Raw genomic sequence first — 16,427 nt, 5'->3', positions numbered from 1 at the left:
CGGGCTGAAGACGTGCATGGAAGATTGCTTTGGTGATTCGGCGTATCGCTGATGTTCGATATGAGTGCTCCTTCTTTGCGGTACATTTCCAGCGCGCGGTCTGTCCGTCAGATTATAGATCACTCGCACCCCTGCCCCTATCCATGGCTCGCAAGAGTCAACCGTCCAAAGCGCCTTGTCAAGCATTATAATGAGCCCCCGGTTCCTGTGCTCATCTGAAGAACCGGCCAACCATATTACTCGCAAGACTCCTGGCCAGTCCGGAGCCTGACAGGGCCGAGCCCGCGAAACTCGACGCCTGACTGAACTTGTCGCAGCGTGAAAATGCAACGGTGTTTGTGATGGTAAGGACTAAGGCGATGACTGGTCACCTCGTCAGCAACGATGCGAAAAAGCGACGAGGGTTTGCCCCCTATGTTACTGAATGTACTCACCAACCGTGACGAGCCAGATCAAATTCTGTAACCTTACAATCGCCAGAACGGCCAGCCCCACCCACAGTGCCGGCACAATATACATGCTCAACCAGAAGAATCGCTTGTCGGTCTTGTTCTCGACCCAACCGCCTTGATTTTCCTGCGAGGTGCGGGATTCAAACACCCAGTGGCTGTCGCCGGTCGAGGTGTTGACTTCATTCCACCAGCGCAGACCGACCAGGCGGCGACCGGCGATGTTCTTGAGGTAGTAGAAGTCGAGGGAGAGGAGCAGCAAAGTCAAGATGAAGACGAGGACGAAGTTGCGGATGAAGAGGACGCCAAAGAGGTACATGAGAAGGCTCCCTAGAGTACGGTCAGCAGAAGGACATGGGAGAAGTAAATGCCTGTGAGCTTCGCCTGAGTAGCGACGGACGAGGACCCCGTTGCCATACCTATTCGGAAACCCAGATACGTGAGCAGTGTGATCGGGTGGGCGCTGAGCCGCCAGTTGAGAGAGCCGGGCTCGTCTGCCATGTTGGGCTAGGATTTCAGTCGTGTGTCCTGGTCTATCAAAGTTACCGCTGCATCGTCGAGTTTCATGGACTATCGCCGACGACGTCTACTGTACTCGCGCGCGAGAGAGACAGCGCGAAGAGGCTGCCGCCACTGTGAGACCAGAGTTGCTGCTTCCTCATTGGCCAACGTCCGCACTTCGGGTAACCTTCCCCTCATCGCGCCACCACAATATCACTACAACGACAGCAGGATGCCACGGACGCTGCTCGGAGCTCGAACCACGAACCACATTCACCTGCGGTACCCAAGGTCCAGCTTCCAGGCCGACAGACACATGGGTTTCGCCTGAGCACGGATGGCTTCATTCACCGCAGACAACTGATAATGTCCCCGACCGTTGCCCCAAGATCGCGTCTTCCTCCACGACCCGCCGAACGGGATGTCCGGAGGCCAGCCCAAGTCCCTCCATTGTCGCAAGGTGCACCGACTCGCAATATTCGTCCGTTGATCTACGCCATTGGAATTGCCGGCATAGTCGGTTCGGGGGCATTGATCGGCGCATATCTAAAGACGGGCCAGCAACAGAATGCAGCAAGGAAGGTAAGGTCATGTTTCATACCATACAACCCACCCTACCTACCGTACTAGAAATCTCTCACAATTTATCCTCAACGCGCCTCCTTTTCAGCATCATCATTGCATGGAACTGCCATGCTGACAATTTTTCGTCGAGCAAACAGCAAGCCCAGCGCCTTACCACTGGGCCGCAAACCCACAATAATCCCCAAGACGCCCAGATAGGCGCAAAGATAAGCGCAACTGCTCCGGGAGAACAAGAATACGACCAACACTTGGACATCCTGCAGACGAAGCGTGCACAGCTTATCGCTCAGAAAGTCGGCTTGGAGACGAAGCTGCGGGACTTCCGCCTGAGCCAGCAGAGGAAGGCCGACGAGGAGAGGCAGATGAAGGAGTTCGGGTTGAAGAGATGAGACCAGATGCTGAGATTCAGCGATGCCGATTTCGTCGTGTGATTGAACCACATCCGCCGGGACCGTTCCTCATCGCGGCCTTCTCTGGAGGCCAGTCGGGAAGCACCTTGGCAACTTCACCACCAAGCGTCGATCAGCTCCGGGTCTGGCCACCAAAGGACGCTTTGGAGCTTCACCGCTTGGAGGAGTATCATGGCATGCATCAAGAGTGCCACTGTTGGTGGCGGCCCGATTGACAGTCGGCTTGTATGTCAGTCGTGGCGTCAATGAGAACGCCAATAAGTCCTCAGAGCCCCTTGGGCCCACGGCTTGGACAGGTGCAACGACATCCAGGAGAGAGTCCATCAAAGCGTTGCACCCCTTTTCGTCCTGAAGTTGAACAGATGCTATGGCCGCCATGGAAGACATCTGCCGGTGACTCGGGAAGCCTTTGGCCCACCTCCTGGTTTGATCGTCAGCTGGGGCGGGGTTCGATCACAATAGATTGCCCGATATGATGCTGTCGTGCTATTGGAAGGTCGGCGTCAAGATCGAGGTGCTCCCGCCGACGATGAGCGCTATCTTGTGATCTCTGTGGGACTGAGCTTCGCCGTCTTCACCCAACAGCTCTGCGGGTTGCATGCAGTGGTATAGGGGAGCGCGGTTGAAATTCCGGTTTTTTGCTCTGCTCACTCGAGGAGGAAGATACCTCGGGGTGTGAGGTGGAAATCCTGCAGCTTCTGCAGTGGGGGAGGCAGAAGCCCTTCTTCGCAGCGAGGGCAGAGTTCCGCATCAAGCCTGGGCCTTCTCGGTTGTCAAAGTCCATGCAACATACCTCCTTGAAAGCCTTACGACGAAACATTGCTTGGTCCGTTGATCTGTTCGTGATCGACTGCTCGACTGCTCGACAGGTCAAACAGCACAGAACAATTTGAGTTGCAGAGCAGCTACACATGGCGGGCTGCGAAATATTCTTCTTGCGACGGCTTTCTCCAATCGATCTACCAACTCCCCTATCTGTACAGGTACTGGCCTTGTCAGACCCGCCGTGTCGACTTCGATCGGAACGTCTCGGTCGGTACTAGGTCCATTGACTAAGCTTGCCAGGCTGTTATTCACACCAGATCGATTTACACGGAATGGTGTGGCTCTGAGTATCAGAGCAGCAAGGAAGTTTTGAGGAATTGGACAGCGAAGGAGCTGGCGGACTCTGACGATGAATCTAGGGCATGAAATCTGGCAGGGGACCTATGCAGACTGATCGGACCACTGACAATGGGCCCCTCAAGTCCCACGCTTTCTGTAGAAAGTCTAATAGATGGATAGTCACAGAAAAAAATGCAAGTAGAAGACCTCGATCAAACACAGACATGGAATGGTGCTACTCTCTGGTCGGTTGCGTGAGCCTCCTCGAAAACCGCCTTGATTATTGGCTGCTCGACTGCTACTCACGGCCATCGGCAGCTGTAACTACTACGACTACTACTACTACGTAGTCTTCCTGGACAGGCTGGCGTCCACATCCACATACATCTGCCACGGCCTCGTCGCGTACGAACATTGCGAGGCTTGACTAGACGTCGCTTTTGTTCCCCATTTCCCCCTTCCTTATTAGGTCCTCCAGTAATTGCAGTCATCACAGTAATTATGTATGGGTGCTGCCCTTGGATGATGCATGGGTTGTTCGCATCACCGGACAGTTATTCCTGACCTCGTCGACCCTCCCTGTCCCTGCCCTTGACACTTTGACACTAGACACTGTTTGCCCCTTCACGCAGGGAGTCAAGTACGGAGTACTCCGTACAGCACATAGCACACAGCACATGGAACAAAAGTCGGCCGACGTAGAACAACGTTAGAAGCAAGAAAACACGGCTCAAACAAACGTTTCCAACACATTCAGACCTGGCACACCTGGAGACTTTGTGATCGCATTCAACCCGCCACTCGGCGCACGCGCGCGCAAGCAAGATACGCAGCTACTGTCTGCGCGCCTCGAGTACAGTTATGTGGGCTTGTCCCGTTTGATGTCCAACGACCCAGGAACAAAAACTTTGGGGGCCTTTTTTTCTTCTGCATAGATACCATGCAAGAAAAAGTTAGAGAGACCGAAAGAACCCGCGGACACACACATATCTCACAAGCTGCACCAAAAAAAAAACTCCAGCGTCCGCAAAACCCAACCTGCCCCCCCTACCTTCCCTTGCCTTTTGCCCCAGTTCATGTGTCGTTTACCTTTGACCGGCCGGCCTCTCTGGCCCCCGTCCCCTTGCACCCCGGGAAAATGCTGCTTCGGAGCTTGTCGGAATCTTCGCTCCAGAGGTTCTCAACACGCGAGAAAGTACCTTCCGCATCCGATGGACCCAAATTCCACGCGTCGCTACTTCTTGGAAGAGGGTCCAAAGTCTGCTTCGACGGTCTTCTGCGCGCCTCGCTGCTTCTCAACCTTGAATTGTGCGACGATGGCGATGTGGTCACTGGGGAAGTGGAAGTTCGGGAAGCCCGGGACGCGCTTGAGATATTCGGGGTCGATGGCGCCCAGGAGACCAACCACACGTAGGGAGGTATTCGAGTACCAAATGTAGTCCAGCACGTCGACAAAGTTGGGCGTGTAGTTGGTGAAGGGCATCTCCCCCTCGATGGCGGCATAGGACGACTTGAGCGCGAACTGGTGGGACATGCCCGCACGTGAGAAGGCGCCGTAGTCTCTACCGTCCAAATCAGAGTGCTCAGCGGTCAGACCTTTCTTGGTGAACAGATCGTATACCGCTGATCCCGCGCCGGAGTTGAAGTCGCCGCAAATAATCATCGGGATCTGAGGACCTGTAGAATAGGACAACGACGGTCCAGGCTCGGGCAAGGGATCGTCCTCCGAGTCCGAGAAGCGGAAGGCTTGTTTGTTTGTCGCCGGAGGCATCTTGGCATATCGATCCGTCAGTTTCGACAGCTCTTCCATCAGAACCGCGGCTTGAATCAACTTCACGTCCTTGAATGCGGGATCCCAGTAAATGTGAGCATTGACCACCACCACTCGAGACCCAGTCACACGATTCTCCAAGAAGACGACGGTTGCAATGTCATCTCTCTGCCACACTCGATTGAGCATGTCTGCCGAGGCCTTTGCGCCTGGACGCTCCACCGCCTTGCGTCCAAGAACAAGATGCTGAGTGTCGAGCAAGACGTATTTCTTGTCTTTCCAGAAGGTGCCACACCCGTCAACATATTTGGCGGCATCCCCGAGTGTCTCAGCCCGACTCTTCTGAGCGTAGTAACCTTTGTAGCCGGAGATGGACAATTCCCCGCGGAAGAAGTCGTCGTAACTGTTTCGATCCAATTCTTGCAGACAGACTATATCCGCATTCATCTCTCGAATCTCCTCCAGGATCAAGGTCTTGCGGAAGCCCCAAGTCAAGACCCGTTCGGGGACATAGCCGTACTGCTGCTGTGTCGCATAACGGTCGCACAGGATGTTGTAGTTCAATGCTTTGATGGTGTCCTGATTCGGGTCGTCCTCGTCGATCTCTTCTAGCTGGTGCCATTCTCGTTCTCGCGGAGGCGGAGGTTCTGGAGAAAGGGTCAGCTAACCGATAGCACGAGTGTGATGGCGTAATACAAACCTGGCATGCTCTCTCGGAGATACTCGATCAATTTTCGCGTTCCGCCTTCGGTGATCTTGTCGCGCTGGCCTTGCTCCAGGGGGTTGCCGTAGACACCAAGCACCTCCAACTTGTACAGGAATCCGAGTTCATAGCAGAGTGTCTGAATGTGGTTATTGAAGAGGAGAAGCTGTTTGAGGTTCGTGAGCATGCCGATCTCTTCGGGCAGTTCTGTCAATTGGTTGAACGAGACGTCGAGATGCTCGAGATTCTTCAATCGTCCAATCTCCGGGGGAAGCGATTCTAACTGATTATATACGAGATCGAGACGTTTCAGGAAATGGTACGACGGGTTGAAGAGCACGGGAGAGAGCGCGCAGAGACCTTGGCCGCCCAGATCTAGTTCATCCCAGGTCTGTCGGCTGGTGATCTGTCCATTCGACGTCGCAAGGCGGGCATTGTCTGTGTTGATGTCCTCCGCAGCCGCACCCAAAGGGACAAAATTGACGCCCTTTGAATGATGCGCCACCGTGCGCGCCCGCTGGTTTGGCCCGTTCAGATCTTTGCTTTCTTCCCAAAACTGTTTTTGCTCCCGCCAGTGTTCGTTGTCCAGCTCGTCCGCATCGTCGTGAGGCATCCCATTACCGTTGCCGTTGGGCAGATGCTCGTGAGCGTAGGTAGGTAGATGAGGAGTTGCCGACTGGAAGCCGCCAGAGGAGAGATTGTGCTGGTGACCCAACTGTCCACCGTGATGGTGCTGCGCATGGTGCTGGTTGACATTGTGGTGGGCATGGTGCGGCTGCTGGTACTTTGACAGATGCATATTTCCATAACGTTGATGATTCTGCGCTCCGTTCATCAGGCCGTGCTGTCCCTGGTATCCGTTCTGGGCATACATATTGAAGCTGTGGCCGAGCGAGTGATTTACGGGCGATCTCGATGGGGAAGGGGTGTCGTTGTTGAAAGGTCTCCGTGCGCCTGTCGGAGACGTGGGCCGGTTCTGGTTACGATGGTTGGCGTGCTGGGTAGGATAATATTGCCCGGCTCCAGGCTGATGGAACCGGAATGCACCATCTGCCATCTAACGAGGCAGGCAGGTACGGGCTATGTCTTTTCTCGGGGGTGAGGATCGAGGCGGAGGGGCTGGAACGGCGCTGTGCGTGATCGAGGGTCGGGCGGAGGAGAGGCACGGACGTCGTTTCTTGAACATGAGACCCGCGAGGAAGTCAGGCTCGAGTTGCGGCTGTCGCGGTGATGAGGATTGAGATATCCGGCACCGAAGCGTAAGATCTGGACAGTGCGAAGGTTGGGTGACGGCACGCTCGAGGACAGATGATCGGCTGGAAAAACACGGTTGGTGTGGTGGTGCGTCACTGTCTGGTGTCGCCGTCTCCGCGGTGATATTGGTGTGGGCGACTGACTGAATATTGACCTGGAGATACTGCGCAGGTAGTAATTAAGATGGTGAATGATGGTGTTGTTGGACTTGCGCTCTGCAGGAGAGGGAAGTCAGGGTGGGATAGGCACGCAGTAGCAAGTCGACAGTCCTGCAGTACGTCGTGCTTTGCACCGCTGTGACTGGCTGCTACTGGTTGCCTCCCGGGTGCCTCAGGTGCTTCAGGTGCGTACCTCGTCCCCCGTAGGGGTGCCCTGGGTACCTGGCACGCCCCCAATCCGCCCTTGCGGCACCCAGCCCACGCCTTGGCATCGTTTCAGCCCCTGCTTAACTGCAAGTCGTCTTCCTGACTTTATCCGGCAGACATCTACTGGGACGGCAACGATATGAGCGTACACAATCACTAACCCAGTCTTTCACACTCCCTCTGGGACTTTCAGTGCAAACAGTCAAGATATGTGCAAATCTCTCCTCTCACAAGACCTGGTCTTGTCCTTCTGACTACAGCTTGTCTACCTCTACCAGATCAGAATCCCTTCTTCTGTCCTGCTAGACCGCCAGTAGAAAGGAGCTGTCCCTTCTTGCATATGGCTTTTCTTTCCCAATGGCACGCCTGCCGTCACGGTTCGGTTCTGCCGACAGCGCTGGAGCCGGAGACAGCCAAAGGCAGACCTTTGCAACGTCCCAGATATCGTTAGGATCATGAATACCGTTGCTTCATCAACCGATATTTCTTCAAGAAGTACAGAGCTTCAATCTCCTTCTTGACATACTCGGCTCGCTGAATACCTTGCCGTATTTCATCCTCGTTCCTCAGATGTGCTTTCGACATGAACGCTTTATGCAGTCTGGGCCTGAAATAGTCGTAGCCCAAAGGATAGTGCTTGCCCATTTCCAAGAGCTCTAATTGCTAGTCAGGTGCCCTGCTGTCTCGGGTCTGGAGGGACAGAGTAGTGTTATACCTTTGTAGACATTGATTACTTGTCTCCTGAGCTCCGGATTCATCTTGTCAGCTCACGCTTCTGCGGGCATCCATAGTCCAGCAGGGACCTTGACGGTGTGACGGTGCTATGGAGTCGTACTTTACTGAGTGGTGATGCAGTGACGTCGGACACTTGCGCCAAGCCTTCGGCGAATACATTCGCCGCTGCCGACTCACTCTCGCTCTGTACGAGTATCGCTCCTGTGGATGGAAAAGCTCGATTGAATCCTCATATGAAGTTGAAATTAGCAAGCGAAGCTCTTGAAACTAAGCGAAGACTGAAGGACTCAATACGAAATTTGATTTGCTGGATGCGGATAGACGACCATCCGTGTTGTACTCTGTCTTCGACGGGGATGCTCACTGTGATACGTAGATGATGAGTTGGACAGTATCCAAGATGAGCTCTTGTCTGTCTACGAAGCAGATACGCGGCTTTGCCTCCCTAGCAGCACGGAAGGCCACGGGTAGACGTCTCATGGCTCAGTATGGTGAGCAAGGAGTGATCCCTCACGTTTGGCTTGGAGGAAGCGAGTCAGCTTCATAATGCGCCGATTTACGCGACCTCCCCCCCTCCCCGGGGGTCTCCAGCATGGTGTTCCACAATTATGTGCGTTGCGAAGTCAACTTTGATGTCGCGCTGGTAGATAGCCACCTCATCTGCATCGCCGAAAAGGGCTGCTACCTCCTCTAACGGTAGGCCGTTTGTCTCCGGAAACCAGAACCACACCACGACTGCGCCGATAGTACCAGGGACGATGAAGCAGAGGTATAATTTCCACCTGATGGTCTCGAATGCGGTGGGCGCTGTTGGTTCCGGTCAGCAGGCCGCTAACAGGAGGCGGTTGGGAGCACGACACGGCCGTCACGCGATATACCTCTAGAGCCAAATAATATTCATCGAGGAAATTATAGAAACTCCCAGACATAGACCCTTGGCACGCAGACGTGTCGGAAACAGCTCGTCCAGATACGAGAACTGGGTCCCATCCATACACAGCCCATAGAATACCTGAAACATAAAGAACATCGCAACTGCCGCCGAAAGCGCATCTCTGTTGTTAGAAGGCACCATGTTGGCCACCAGTGCAGCCTCCAAGATCAAGCTCAACTTACGGGAATAAAGAACAATCCGGCCAGCAGACACAACAGTCAGAAGCACTGAATCGCAACAGGGGGTCTCCAGGTATTAGTGCTGCCGCTCCGCCAGAAGTAGAACCTGAAGCCAATACATCCCTGTATGATGTAACCAAGCACCAACATAACACCATGGACGTCCACCGGAGCACCTCGAATATGAACCGGCACAATCTCATTCATGAGAATTGGCACAGCAGCGAGGATCATGAAGACCGCAGCTCCTGCCACAAACCTGAAGGCTATAAACACTCCAACATTCACAGATGCTGCCATCTTTGGGTTATAGCATATTAGCATCTTCTTTGGGACAGAGCTGGCAAAACGTTCCTCGAAACAGCGGACATGTGGAGAACGAAGTCTGAAGACAGCAACAAGAGCTCGACGGCAGAAGGAACATACGATAGCACCAGAAAGAATCTCTAGGGCGGCCGACTATGACTATGTTAGCAACGTGATGATATGGACTTGACCCTCGATTGCCTTACCACAGCGCACGCCCACTTGCGTACCCATTTGTCCGCAACCGTGGGCAGCAGCATTGCGCCTATCACACCGCCGGCTTGGACCGGGCCATTCATTGTCGATATCAGATCAGTCGCGTTCGAATGCGTGTCAAGATCGAAGTATTCAATGAATGATGCTTGCCCCGACAAGGGCTTTAGCTCGGAAAGTGTTGTCGACGAGCATCCATCACCAACCTAGCGTCGTTCCGATGATACTGGCTGTGTAGCCGTACGCCAATGAGCCGATCCCCTAGACAGCAAGCACCGCACAGGGTATGTACGTTGAGCTTCTGTCTGCGAAGAAGGCCTTCTCAGGCCGTGTCGCGATGCAATTTTCCTGGAATACGGCAGATACGTTGAAGAGAAAAACGAGAGCTCCGCCTCGGGTGAAGGCGAAGGAGAAGTTATAGACTGAGATCTGGAATTATGTAAAAATGTGGTGATTGTCGGTTCATCTCACTGTCCCATATCCGCGGCTCCGTCGTCCTCGCTGTCAGGGGCGGACGGACTGACGCCCGCTCTAGCAAGGCCAGTGCGTCTGTCGAAGCTTGAATCCCAGCTCCCCGAAGCCCGCGTTTATAACCATTGCTAACCCTAGAAGGAGTCTCCGGCTGATCCAACAGTTGAATGGCGATTGGTGCAGCAAATGATCAATAGACGCGTTGCCCTCGGGAGAGTCTTCCTGACTCGGATGTCTGAGAGTCGTAAGACGTTTGACCGGCATCGAGCCGAACGAGTCAAAGCGCCTCTGGGTGCTTTCACGCAGTCTTGAGCACGACTTGTCGTTTCGGTAAACGTTATTCCAGGCATAGAAATGAATGCGCTGGGCAGAGATCAATTCCGTGCGCAAATTGACCCAAGCCGGAATCCCGATATCGAGCCCAGTGGCAGGTTTGGGTGCTGGTGGGTTGCAAAAGTCGTGTGTCGTGGAAGAGGGAGCCGCGTTTGATATGTTCTTGGTCGAATAGGTCCGAGAAGGAAGTAGGATTTGCAATAGTCCGAGCAATAAGCCAGAAATCAATACTACAGGGGATGGAGAAGATATCCTATCATCAAGCAGCAGCCGTTTTGCTTCAGCCATGAAGATGGTGCCCGTATGTACGTGTGAAGGGTCGTCTTTTTGTTCATACAGCTGAATCGATTTGATGTCTAAAATCTCGCAAAGGTCTTGAAGTCTTGGGTCGGGGACCAGCTCAGAAGAATCGGCAAAGTGGGAGCGACCTCTCGGGCGGACTTCTATGAGGTGGTAGATACCGTACTCGAAGCGAAACTTGAGATATCTGGCTCGGATACCCATGTAGTCGTCATCATACCGGAGCACCTCGTTTCTTCAGTTCGGCGAGATATTGCTTCTTGACCGTAGAGTTTCCGAATTTGTAGGTTCCCTGATCCTCCATCCACTCAGCGACTTGCTTCCAGGGTATTTTGTTGGTAAATTGGCGAATGGCATCTGCATCAAGACCATGCCACGCCCCGAGAGAAATAGGATTCGAGTTCGAGAAGTGTGTAACGCCCTGCAACAGGAATTGGATCTGCGACGAGACAATGATTAGCATCTTCATGACCCAGCTACATCGACAAAGCTCACTCACGTCCCGCTCTCGCCACTCAGGCTTTCTGACACGTGCCTCTTTAGGCTTTATCAGGGTGCGATACCTCCCCCTGAGGGTCGATTCCGCTTCTTCGAACCCCCCAGTCTCCTTGATCTGCTTGTATGATTTCCCATCTTGACGCAGTCTCACCAGAAGCGCGTCTTTGGACGTGTCACGCTGTGCACATCTGACGCCTTGATGTCCACTCGGTGTCGTGGAAGCGCTGGTGAGGCCGGGCGTTGAGGAGACTGGAGTGCTGAAATCTTCCGGGTCAGGATATTGTGGCATATAGGGCGAAGGGAAAGATGCGTCAGCTCCGCGATATTGCGGTGTGGGAGAGATATAGTCCATTGTAAACGCCGGGGTCTCATCCAAGATCCCAAATTGACTGCCAGGGAACCCAGGTGACCCAGATAAAAACGGGTCGACCGACATTAAATTGTGGCTCATCGCATCTTGTGCTGATGCCAATCCAAGATCGACATCGGAAAGCTCGAGCCCTGACGTTGCTTGTACGTCTGCAGACGAGGTCAAAATATCCAGATGCTCCGCAGCATATCTCGGGAAGTCATAGTCCCAGTGCTCACCAGCATCATATGCCTTCTCGTCCATAACATTTGAAGCTGTTCGCTTGTTGTCCATCGAGGACTCGGCTTGAAAGGTCACATCTTGTGGTGCACATAATGATGTAGGTACGTTGCTGGGTGCCTGAAGCATGGCGTTGAGGTCCATGTCGTCGAAAGAGAGCTCAGGAGCCAAGGTAGGGTCGTTCACGAACGGGCTCTGGGTGGTGTGGCATGGGATTTCTGCCGGGGCCGTATGGCGTAACCAGCCCTCGAAGCCATCATTCCGTCCTTGCCAGAACATGGGAGTGCCATTGCTCGAAGTCGGACTGCGCATTTGCGTGTCCCGTAAACGGACAGATGCCGGTGAGGTCGCTTTGTCATCGATATGCACAGTGTTGCCAAACCTGCTTCCGTTTGCCATCCATGAATTGTACAAAGGGCTATTATTCGTTGACATTGTGTATGTATCGTCCTGCAAATTTAGACAGGAATCGTGGTTGGCACTAGAGCCGAGGAAGGCTGAAGGATCCAGCTTATGGCAAATCTCAGGGTGCTCCATGATCCTGTGGATGGAAGTGCGGTTTTGACAGTCTCGTGTGGGAGCAGCACTCCTATAAGTAGTCACCCGGGAATCTGAACATGGTGTTCCCGCAGAGTGACAAGTACAGGTTTTGTCAGAAGATACTGTTCGTGATGCATGACTGTTGTAGGTAGTGAAAGCATTCGACAGAGTCCTCGTGGGCAGGTGACTGGGAAAGGGAATAACATCATGAATGTGACGCCTCGGCCTTCGATCGACGCCTGTGTCGGTACATGTGTACAGGTAATTTGAGTCGAAGAGTCCAGGTGGCATCCTCAGAGATTTCCACACTGTGAAATGCAGTACGTGTCGAAGGAAGAAAGCGAGGGCGCCGACTGGTGAGCGAGCTGAAGTCGCCCAGGGCCATAGTCCGGGCAAGCAGGTGCGTTTTCATATCGAGTCACTGGCCGCTACAATCAGCGTCTGCTCCGTCAACTCCAGGGAAGGGCTCCCATCTTGTTCGTACTGCAAACAGACTCTTCCCACGGGTTCGGGAGCAAACTGGAGACCTTGAAGATTCCAACAAGAGGCTGCATATAAGGAGGCAAACTTAGCTGAGCAGCCGCAGACAGCTTCTGGCCCCCATACACAGGTCGATTGGCTTCAACCCAACAATAAATTTTTGCTCCAACCCTGCGAAACACTGACGGGCGAAGGTGTTGCACAGCTGCTCTTCGAGAATGGATGGGATTTCGCACCTTCCTCGCTTGACCGTGGTTTGTCGAGACCAATCAGTCTGTTGGCACGATCTGGACAAACCGACCGAAGCAGCCCAGCTTTGTCATCACGCTCTCTTCATCTTGTGTGCATGCTGCTCCGCGGCATGACGAAGAGCTTGCCGCGCATCAGGAGTATAGGGAGAAGGAAACAAGATGTCTTGACTGGGAAAGGCGACCGCATTCGACACAGTCGCGATGTGGCAGTGGTCCGCAATTTCGTCTCTGCTAGTTGCCACAGTCGAGAGCGGAAAACGAGAACTGACTATTTTCACAGAGCACGATTTGCGAAGATCCTATCCCGGTACAGGCATCAGCATCGGAAACCCACGATTGTAGACAGTCCTTCCTCGTTCTCGCAGAGCCACAGCGGTGACCGGATACCATTTGGAGCGAGGTAATCGTCGCGGAATCCACCCACCTGTGTTTAGACCAGGTTGGTGATATGCCGAAGGGGTCACCAGGCGGAAGATATGGGAAAATTCAAGCAAACATCAGGGGCATTGTGCTACGTTATTGGCGCGCTTTGCCGGATACAGTGAGCAGCTCTGGGATAGATCGCGGGTCCGCTTCTCTGTTGACGCATCTCGAGAGTTGTGTGTGCGAGGCAAAATCAGCATATTTGAAAGCCGCTTCAGATGTTCATGCGCAACCAAATATTAGGCACAGAGATTTCTGAATCGTACCTGTTCGCTGTATTGATGTGTCCGCGTCGTGGAGCTGTCATATTCGGGCGGCTGCAGCGGAACCAGGGACGCTTGTCATTTGATATTCGTTGAAGACCCGATCAACAACTGACTTCCTGTTGGTATGGCTCCCGGGGCGCGCCTAATCCGCTATGGGCATGTAAAATATGGTCGCGTGTAGCAGTTCGGTGCTTTCCATTGTGTCAAATCGTCCTACAGACGCGTTACTCTTCTATAACGTGGCTGCCACACCGATACTCCCTCAGCACTGGGCCCGTGAGTTTTCCGAAGCGTCGGCAGGCGTTACATCGCTCGGCTTTTGCTGTATCCGGCCTGCCCAAAGCACGCTGATCTGGGTGCTCGTATCACCGTGTCACCTACGATTTCTAGCAAAGAGGTGGTGGAGGAGAACTGGCATGGGAAATTGAGCTCTGCTCAAGGAGAGGAGAAGCGGTTCATTGAGCAGAGAGGTGGCGGTGCTGGGCTTTTGAGTATTGGAAGCATGGTCAGTGAATCAGAAGTGAAATGAGAGTCAGCTCAGTCCTCTCCGGATTTGTAAGAAAGCCAGATCGCCAAGAAGATGAGCCGAGGTTTTCCCACGACTTCTTGCAGAAACACTTCCAACTCGGGACCTTACGGTTTTCAGCGACGTCTACTGTGTGACCACCAGAGCCATACATAATGACAGATCTGGAGAGGATGCTTGGCCTCGCGGAGCCTCTACCGAAAACCGTGGCCCAAAAGTTCACGACCGCCTTTCACGCCAAGGATATCGTTTTCTCTCAGACAAGCCTCGCACATCTTCGTGCCAGAGGTGGAGCTTTAGTAAGTACGCAAATACAATACTCCACTTCAGATGATTACTGAATTCTTGGAAGTTTCAACTGCGCTACTGTCCGGCCCTGAAGAAGAAGCCGCAAGGGAATGATTCGGGCCCCAGACCGAAGTCAACCGGGACCAAGTTTGATCCTTTTGCGGCTCCGGCCCCAGAGCTTCTCATCGCTCAAATTCCAGTCCCAAGCGCATCTCATACATTAGTCCTGAACAAGTACCCGGTCATTCACAATCATTTCATCATCGCTACCAAGGACAACAAGCCCCAAACAGACCTTTTGGAAGAAGATGACCTGGGCCTTACCTATGCCTGTCTGCGCGCCTGGCAGACTCACCAGGACGAGGGACGCTCCTCACGCCTTTTTGCTTTCTTCAATTCTGGGGAGCACAGCGGGGCTAGCCAGGTGCACCGTCACTTGCAATTCCTTCCCGTCGAGGACATGGCGAGCTCTGACAACCCAGAATGGGGCCTTCTCATTGACCGCATGAACACCCGAGTTCACCCAACGATGCCACTGTTTCAGGATCCTCACTTACCGATCTTGCACTTCTCAACTCCACTGGAAGAAGGAGTCTCACCAGCAGAATTGCATAGCAAATATTTGTCGCTGATGAGAGCAGCTTTGGTCGCCATCCAACGTACTGACCAGCATGGGGATGGGGATCTAGCAGTGGAAAGGAACGGTCAAACGCTCCTCTCGTACAACCTTGCCATGACCACTGACAGGATGGCGATCTGTCCCCGTCGCCAAGAAGCAACAGCCATTCCTGGAGCTGGCGCAGAAAGTTCAGTGGCAATCAACGGCACTATTCTTGCAGGCACCCTCATGGTCAAGGACGAGACAGAATGGGATATTCTTCGCCAGGATCATGCCCTTCTTGACGAGCTCCTCCAAGCCATTGGTTATCCTTTAGCTCCGTCGCAATAACACAAAGCATGAGCAAAACTGGGAGGGTGACTGCGGACTCACCTGGCCCCTTTCAGCTTCTTTTCCATACGATACCCGAAGTCCTCGCGCATGGGCAAAATTTGGTCATGGTGTAGCGTCTTCCTCACAACCTTGTATAGGTTGATCCTCACCGTCGGCGGCTGACGCATTGTGAGGAAAACCCCAGTTGCCCGCAACCGCTACGCCTGAAGTCAGCCTGAGCAGCAGGACACCCTCCTCCAGCATCAAATACCAAGATCGTTAGTGAAGAACCAAGAAAAACAACATTTACGAGGTGACTTATGAGGATTCTGGAATGCAAGACAAATTCGAAGCTTGATTTGAGTCGGTGACAAAAGGGTCAGAGGGCGGTAGCCTGGTCAATGCCTCTTTGGTAACCACAGGAAAAGCACCTTTGCAAGCATTGCTTCAGCATACACTTCGATGCCAAGAGGTAGATACGGACTAAGAGAGGCCTGCAATGGGGCATGCCTGACCGCATGTCGAACTCAGAGACAACGCCATGGCGAGAGAGTGCACTTTCACGTTAGGCTGTACGGATCGAGGGCATGGGACGACAGGGAGCGGACCCGACACAGTCAATCGCAGATAGAGTATAGCAACGCCTGCCGAAGCCGCAAGCTGTGGACCGCAGTCGAGCAGCCACAAGTCGCACCGAACTGGGGAGGAACGAGACCGATCCAAGCAGTCCAGACCCCGAAATCCTCGCTTGTTGCGCAAGCCACCATTTACCCATGCTGCGGGTTCCGAGGGAAAGTTCTTGACTGGGAAGCTCCGGTGAGGTGGGCAGGAGAAGAGGCGAAGGCGGCCAACACGAGAGATGGGACGGGGCAAGAGACGGTTGGTTCACGCCCGTAGGGCTGCATATTGGGAATCGCTGGGGTTGGGCGCGGGGTTCCGAACCAATTCGTGTTGGAAAGTGACCGTCTCTGGCAATTTAGGGTCAACTGAGTTTGTCCAAGCTTCTTGCCCCAATACGAGCT

General features: G+C 53.6%; 7 protein-coding genes across 7 annotated transcripts; 2 read left to right on the top strand and 5 right to left on the bottom strand.

Annotated features, from left to right (window-relative positions):
* Positions 1 to 211: 211 nt before the first annotated feature.
* Positions 212 to 950, bottom strand: G647_02693 (golgi apparatus membrane protein TVP23; the record flags this gene model as incomplete). Its single annotated transcript, XM_008727039.1, has 3 exons — positions 212 to 363; positions 435 to 779; positions 869 to 950. The coding sequence occupies 3 exons, from the start codon at positions 948 to 950 to the stop codon at positions 212 to 214; spliced, it is 579 nt and encodes a 192-aa protein (XP_008725261.1).
* Positions 951 to 1,316: 366 nt separating this feature from the next.
* Positions 1,317 to 1,924, top strand: G647_02692 (uncharacterized protein; the record flags this gene model as incomplete). The annotated part of the gene is made up of 2 exons (XM_008727038.1): positions 1,317 to 1,532; positions 1,673 to 1,924. 2 exons carry the CDS (start codon positions 1,317 to 1,319, stop codon positions 1,922 to 1,924), a joined length of 468 nt encoding a protein of 155 aa, XP_008725260.1.
* Positions 1,925 to 4,283: 2,359 nt separating this feature from the next.
* Positions 4,284 to 6,580, bottom strand: G647_02691 (uncharacterized protein; the record flags this gene model as incomplete). The annotated part of the gene is made up of 2 exons (XM_008727037.1): positions 4,284 to 5,467; positions 5,521 to 6,580. 2 exons carry the CDS (start codon positions 6,578 to 6,580, stop codon positions 4,284 to 4,286), a joined length of 2,244 nt encoding a protein of 747 aa, XP_008725259.1.
* A 1,015-nt stretch (positions 6,581 to 7,595) lies between these two features.
* Positions 7,596 to 7,900, bottom strand: G647_02690 (uncharacterized protein; the record flags this gene model as incomplete). The annotated part of the gene is made up of 2 exons (XM_008727036.1): positions 7,596 to 7,798; positions 7,858 to 7,900. The coding sequence occupies 2 exons, from the start codon at positions 7,898 to 7,900 to the stop codon at positions 7,596 to 7,598; spliced, it is 246 nt and encodes an 81-aa protein (XP_008725258.1).
* A 533-nt stretch (positions 7,901 to 8,433) lies between these two features.
* G647_02689 (uncharacterized protein) lies at positions 8,434 to 9,595 on the bottom strand (the record flags this gene model as incomplete). The annotated part of the gene is made up of 4 exons (XM_008727035.1): positions 8,434 to 8,684; positions 9,110 to 9,290; positions 9,417 to 9,449; positions 9,503 to 9,595. The coding sequence occupies 4 exons, from the start codon at positions 9,593 to 9,595 to the stop codon at positions 8,434 to 8,436; spliced, it is 558 nt and encodes a 185-aa protein (XP_008725257.1).
* A 1,232-nt stretch (positions 9,596 to 10,827) lies between these two features.
* On the bottom strand, positions 10,828 to 12,099 carry G647_02688 (uncharacterized protein; the record flags this gene model as incomplete). Its single annotated transcript, XM_008727034.1, has 2 exons — positions 10,828 to 11,052; positions 11,113 to 12,099. The coding sequence occupies 2 exons, from the start codon at positions 12,097 to 12,099 to the stop codon at positions 10,828 to 10,830; spliced, it is 1,212 nt and encodes a 403-aa protein (XP_008725256.1).
* Positions 12,100 to 14,341: 2,242 nt separating this feature from the next.
* G647_02687 (uncharacterized protein) lies at positions 14,342 to 15,423 on the top strand (the record flags this gene model as incomplete). The annotated part of the gene is made up of 2 exons (XM_008727033.1): positions 14,342 to 14,485; positions 14,539 to 15,423. 2 exons carry the CDS (start codon positions 14,342 to 14,344, stop codon positions 15,421 to 15,423), a joined length of 1,029 nt encoding a protein of 342 aa, XP_008725255.1.
* Positions 15,424 to 16,427: the final 1,004 nt, after the last annotated feature.

Source organism: Cladophialophora carrionii, assembly GCF_000365165.1.
Source record: "Cladophialophora carrionii CBS 160.54 unplaced genomic scaffold supercont1.2, whole genome shotgun sequence".
Taxonomy (NCBI): Eukaryota; Fungi; Ascomycota; class Eurotiomycetes; order Chaetothyriales; family Herpotrichiellaceae; genus Cladophialophora; species Cladophialophora carrionii.
The sequence above is the reverse complement of the archived record's forward strand: the minus strand, read 5'-3'. Positions and strand labels throughout refer to the sequence as shown.